The sequence below is a fragment of the Eurypyga helias genome, unplaced genomic scaffold (genome assembly GCF_000690775.1).
Source record: "Eurypyga helias isolate BGI_N326 unplaced genomic scaffold, ASM69077v1 scaffold12351, whole genome shotgun sequence".
Taxonomy (NCBI): Eukaryota; Metazoa; Chordata; class Aves; order Eurypygiformes; family Eurypygidae; genus Eurypyga; species Eurypyga helias.
This window is the reverse complement of record NW_010231711.1, coordinates 345,697-352,284: the sequence shown is the minus strand read 5'-3', so window position 1 is coordinate 352,284 and position 6,588 is coordinate 345,697. Positions and strand designations below refer to the sequence as shown.

The 6,588-nt window shown below is 40.2% G+C and overlaps 1 protein-coding gene across 1 annotated transcript in view; it reads left to right on the top strand.

Moving 5' to 3' along the window:
• Nucleotides 1-2,887: 2,887 nt before the first annotated feature.
• Nucleotides 2,888-6,588, top strand: part of MYO16 (myosin XVI) — a 283,911-nt gene continuing 280,210 nt past the window's right edge. Inside the window, exon 1 of the mRNA XM_010161190.1 lies at nucleotides 2,888-3,145. Within this exon, the coding sequence (XP_010159492.1) occupies nucleotides 2,920-3,145 (226 nt within the window). The 5' untranslated portion in view covers nucleotides 2,888-2,919. The remainder of the gene's footprint in view (nucleotides 3,146-6,588) is intronic.

Here is a 6,588-nt window from a genome sequence, read left to right as displayed (position 1 = left end):
CACTTGATGCCATCATCCATGTCAGTTCCTCCTAAGAGCAGAGGCTGTGCATGAGCTAAGCTGAGCAAAGCAAAGATACAGTTCAAGTCTGTTGTCAGCAAACAGACTTTTGCTGACAACAGTTTTCCAGGTATAGACAGCAAGTTCGGCTGTAGCCTGTTGGAGCACAAGTACGTGGCGGCTCCTTCTTCCCTTCATAAAGGAGAAGGAAGGAACAGAGCAGAGGTAAAGCTCTTGTACATCTGGACTCTTGGCTGCACTGTCAAACGAGGTTTAACACAGCAAGCTGTTTTCCCTCTGTGGCTGGGAGCCTGCCTGGCAGGCACAATACCCAGATTTAGAAGTGTTAGGGAATAAGCTTAGAGTCTTACAAGCCACTAGGCTACTGCCTAGACCTAAGGCATGGGCACTGAGATATTTTATACAAAGCAGAAGAGTTCTGATAGGGAAGATCTGAAGTTTGCTCATTCCCCAGCCCTCTCATGACAAAAAGGAGATGCAGTTGCAAACTGCCTTGGGCTGAGGATGGTCTGAGTGCAGATCTCCTATTTGACTGAACGCTGGGACTGAAGCAGGGAATAAGTTACATCTTCTGCAGCTTTACAGAGCTACCCTTTCATTTCCTTGTCTTTTCCGACGTGGCCAGAAGTGAAACATGTCATTTAAGGTCAAATGGAAAATTTTGTTTTATATAGAAGGAGCTGTTGGCTTTTGACATACAGAAAGAAAGAAAGAAAGGGTTTGTGTTTTGGCTTAATGCAAGCCAATACTTGTTTTCAGTTTTTTTGATTGACAAATCATTTTCTTTTAACTTTAAGTGCCTACTAAGAAAGGAACAGAGATTATGGAGAGGGAAAGGGTAGCCTATGTTAAAATAAGTTGACTGAACTTGACCTATAGAATTGTATTTTGTGTCTGCTTGTGTCACAGAATTTCTCAACAGGACACTCTGGTCACTTCTTGCATATATGTGTGCTCCTCAATTTTGATAAGTCCAGTTTGAGACCTTTGGTTCTAACTCATAACTAGTACATATAATATGTAATATGTATTATATTACGTATAATATACAATACATTATAGAATACAATATATAGAATACAATATATTATATGAAATAATGTGACAATGTGGTTTAGAGTGGTTGGCGTGCAGACCTAGCACTATCACTTTGATAGTATTTTGTTATGGTATTAAGATACATAATAGTTTACAGAATGCTATGCCTTTAAAGCCAAACAAAATACTTTAAGAAAAAAAAACAGAATTCTTGAATTGGACTCAAAAAATTAGTGATTTAATAAGAAAATCATTGTCTTTCAGTTCTTCAGTAGAGAATGCAGATAAGAATGCCCTTTTATTCCTCTTTTTAAATGAAAATAAATACATATTTGTGAAGCATTTATGTGCTAGGATGATGCAAGTTTTACAAAAGCCTGTCAGGAAATTAATTATGCCTTCAGCATGGGGTTTGAACGGTGTTCAGTAGATCAGACATATGTCAAGCAACAAGGAGAAAACAAAGTGGTCATTTATTCAGCACTATTCAGGTTGTGCCTTGAATGCAGTAGGGGTCTTTTGATGATGTAATTACTGGCTTACCAAAATAGGTGGACAAAATCAGGCCTAATTGAAGTTGCACAGTAATTTTTACTTTAGGTATTTCTTAACTGCCCAAGATGAGTTGAGTCTACAACCCCTTCCAGAGCTCTTACATCATACTCAGGAGAAAAAAGTGAGAGCCCACTCTCACCTGGGCTGCTGACAGTCTTTAGAAATTACAAATTTGGGCATCTAGCTTCCAAATGAAGAAAATCTAAGTATGTATATAAAGTAGAATGTCAGAATCAGAAGTGATTGGGTGGCCTCCAGCCACAATATCAAAGAGTCTTAGGGTAGGTTAGTGGGTACGTCATTGATTTGGGAGATGTGGATTGGCAGCCAAGGGCTCAGGCAATAAAATTGTCTGACAATCCACTAGTCTCCTTTTGTAACAGAACTGTCCCCTGAAAAGCAACTAGCAGCAAGTGGTCTTCTATGTTCTTCACTCTCAGTGGAAAAGAAAACTTACTGAAAAAGAACATCACTGTTACTGCAGTGTCAGTAAAAATACCAGATTTAATGGTAACAACAAAAGAGGAATCTGACTTAAAGGTAATGCTATGAATGTTAGGATTAACTGAGTCAAAGACACATTTATGATTGGTTTTCACATGAAGATTTCAGTATCTGACGTTTTCATTAGAAGATTCCGTTTGGATGGGTCTATACAATACACAAGAAAAAAAAAAAAGAAAATATTCATACACACAGTTAGGAATCTGAAACGACTTTGATGTTTTTAATAGATAGATGCCTGAGTGCCCACTGCATGCTAATGCAGTGAATTCTGTGAATCTGTAATGAACTCATTATAATTATGATATAATGATTTTGGTTCTCACTAAATAACAGGAATTTGCTAACCTAAAAGCAAGATGAAAATGAATAAAAAGAAACTACGGGCATCAGACTGGCATTTTTCTGCATAACAGTCTCTTGTTTGTAAGCAAATGGGAGCCACTTGAATTATATTGAATTATTTAGATATTTTGTCTGTCTCACATTTGAACTTTTAGACCTCTTTCTATTCACATTTGTTTACATGAACTGAGTTAGCTCTTACAAAATACATCAGTGATTTAATGGAATTGGGTATATGTTGTTTCTAGAAAGTAAATGATAATGATGTATACTCTCTATAGTCAGCAGTGGTCGAGTAGCTCACATGATGGACTTACACATGGCTAGAAGGAACAACAAGAAAATTGGCAGAGGTTTCATGGCACATTTGAAAACACTGTTGCATGATCTAAACGTGCCTGTCTTTATTTTCTTACAGGTTGTTTCCAGCTATGTAATGTTTTTCGGTCCCATGAGATGGAAATTGAGCAGTGCTTGCTGGAGTCCCTCCCTCTTGGCCAGCGTCAGCGGCTGGTGAAGCGGATGCGCTGTGATCAAATAAAGGCATATTACGAGCGAGAAAAAGCTTTCCAGAAACGGGAGGGCTACGTGAAAAAGCTGAAACATGGAAAGAATCATCGAGTTCGTTTTAATCTTGCTGATATGATACAGGATGCAATCATACGTCATGATGATAAAGAAGGTACTTTGTAATGTTGAACTACTTTTTTCTTCTGGTATAGCTAAAGGGCTATAGCACCTTCAGAGGGCTGGAGCGCCTCTGCTATGGGGACAGGCTGAGAGAGTTGGGCTTGTTCAGCCTGGAGAAGAGAAGGCTCCGGGGAGACCTTACAGCACCTTCCAGTGCCTGAAGGGGCTACAAGGAAGCTGGGGGGCACTTTTTACAAGGGCCTGTAGTGACAGGACAAGGGGGAATGGCTTTAAATTGAAAGTGGGGAGGGTTAGATTAGATATCAGGAGGAATTTCTTCCCGGAGAGGGTAGTGAGGCACTGGAACAGGTTGCCCAGGGAAGCTGTGGATGCCCCATCCCTGGAAGTGTTCAAGGCCAGGCTGGATGAAGCTTTGAGGAACCTGGTCTAGTGGAAGGGGTCCCCGCCCCCCGCAGGGGGGGGGGGGCACGCCTGCCCATGGCAGGGGGGTTGGAACTAGATGGTCTTTAAGGTCCCTTCCAACCCAAACGATTCTGTGAAGTTTCAGAGGAAAAGCTTCCCTGTTCTGCTTCCCTATTTTTAGGAAAAATACAATTTTACATGATAGTAATCATAAAGTGTCTGTCAGAATATACAGGCATGTATTGCATACAAAATATTATAGCTTGTTACTGGAATAAATAAGGCGTGGAGAATAAATCTTCAGAAACCTCATGAATTTATTCTGAGGTTAATATATCTATAAACTAATATTTCAAAACCAGTGGGGACTTTGATCGTCATTATGTGGGGCCTCTTACATACCGACATGAGCCATAGAATTTAACACAAGTTACTTTGAAAATTAGTTTCTCAATTCTAGCCAAAATCTGGAGTAATGAATGATGCTATTGGTGACACTGGCCTTGCTAGAGCCATGAGAGGGTGTTGATCCATAGTCATACCAGATAGTGGGTCTGAATTGACCTTCTGATTCTTCTTTGCATTGTCCTTCTGAAATAACTAACCACATTTTGGGAGTTCTGTTTCTAGTTTCCTGGCATTGTTTGAACCCCTGGTGCAGTCAGTTATAATCTGAGGGCTTTGGTTAATTTTCTCTTCAGAAGGAAACCAAACCTTGCAGGAAGGATCTCTAAAGTTTTAGAAGTCCCCATAATGTTGTGTGGGAGGGTTATAAGAGAAGAACTGATGCAATGTTTTTAGCAACCCCTTTGCAAACAGATTTTATGGCAGCTCTTTTTAATCATACTAGCCAAAACTACCTGAATAAGTGAGGCTTTGAAATAGAGTAACATCGCGTGAGTGAACTGGCAAGTTTCTCCTGATTTTAATCTGCTTGATTATTTATGGGTTTTTTACTCACTCTTGAATCTTCGTTTTAATGGTGTTTTGTTCTGTCATTGCTTATCACTAAGGTGTAGTCCTACACATTTAGGTCTATACAGGAAATGAATCAAAGAGCTATTCTCTTCAAGTGAGTGCCCAGGGCATCATTTATAACTAAGTTACAAGTAAAACTCGCAAGCTTTCATTCCACTCTCCTAGTGTGTAAAAGTACGGAGATTATAAATACACATTCCCATAGCTCCCAAGTTTCTCTGAAAACCAAGGAGAATTCTAGATGGGACTTTTAACATTCATAAAAGTCAGATACTTTAGGCTATTTTTGACATTTTTGCAGAAGAAATGTAGCTTGCTCATTGGAGTGGTGATGTGGCATCAGCAGTCTTTTGTGTTGCCCACACTTGGCCTTGAGCTGCACCTGAGTCAGAACAGAAAGTTCAGCAGCTGCTGAGACTCAGCAGTATGAGCATAAAGGGAAGAAACCTCAAGCAGAGGAAAGTAAAATGGGGGAGAAACAGGGATGGTATGGTGTTCTGCACTTGAAACAGATAAAATAGATCCCCAGAAACAAGGAGCTCAAATAACCCACAGGTAACCTCAGTAGGACTAACAACACTGTCCTGAATTGCGTGTCTGTGGTCCCTTCACAAGTCTGTGAAAAAGTGTGATTGTTGTCTTTAAGCAGCTTGGGGACCTGCAGCAGCCTGTCGTGAGTTTAGCCAAATGTTCCCAGAGCCTGCTCACTTTGAGCTGAATAATGCCATACTAAGAACTGTTATCATGTGAGCCAATAAAAACAAAAATGAAAAAAAAAATATTTGAACTCATAAAATCTGCTCTCCTATTACTGTTGCTGAGTGGAATATCCAACTGTGACTCTTTAGTGAATATATCTACATTAGGATTTCAGTTCAAATTAGACATATCCTTTTGAGGTAAATATCCATTTACTGTCTTAGGTCTTGCTTTGTGGAGCACGCAAACTAGATTCCTTTCAGACAAAACTGAACTGGAAGGTGTGGTCTGGAAACACACCTAGTGCCTCCAAACAGTAGTGGGTTTTCAGTCCATAAGGCCAGGTTAGACACAGGCTGAAGTAATCCCACTGAAGTAGGTACAGCTGGGGAAGTTGGGCTTTTGGCACCACCTGTTTCTCTTGACTATTTATTCATACTTCAGTCATTCATTTAACATTCAGCGTTCATATTACACATCTGTCGTGGTTTAGCCTCACTTGTCAACTGAGCACCATGCAGCCATTCATTTGTCCCACCCCTCCCAAGGTGGGATGGAGGAGAGAATCAGAAAAAAACCCTTCATAGGTTGAGATAAAACCAGTTTAATATGGCAGCAAAGGGAGAAGAAATAACAATAATAATATTACAGATAAAGGAATATACAAACTCAGGTGATGCATGGTGCAACAATTGCTCACCATCCAGTGCTCAATAGCCCATACACTCCCCTGTGCCAACTCCCCTGGGCTTATATACTGAGCATGATGCTTTATGTCATGGAATATCCCTTTGATCAGTTTGGGTAAGCTGTCCTGGCTGTTCTCCTCCCAGTTTCTTGTAGAGAAGAAGCTGGGAGAACAGGGCCAGTATGAGAAACTGGAAAAGTCATTGGCTTGATGTAAACATTGCTTGGCATCAACTAAGACATACATGTTATTGATGTCCTTCTTAGCACAAATCCAAAACATAGCCCCATACTATATACTATGAAGAAAATTAACTCTGTCTCAGCCAAAACCAGCAAAACATCACTATTTATTAATGCATGTATAGCCAGTAAGCTAATTGTAACGCATCCTGATAATTGCATTGAGTATCCCCCACCTCACTGCAGTTTCACATCGGCTTTATCAGTACACCTGGACTAAATACAGCTCTGGTGTGAAAAAGGAGATCTAAACCCTTCCCTTCACCAGGTCCTAAGTCAGTAAGTACTTCTGTATAAGGTTACAGATGGGAATGAGCGCACATTTCCTGACTCTTCAAATGTCACATCATCTCTTCAACTCCCTGCTTTTGGTGAAATGGCCTGGGCAACTGAGAAGGAGGTTGTTATACTGGGTTAAGCAAACAAAGGTAGGAAACAGGTTTTAACAGCCTCTCAGCCTTCCAT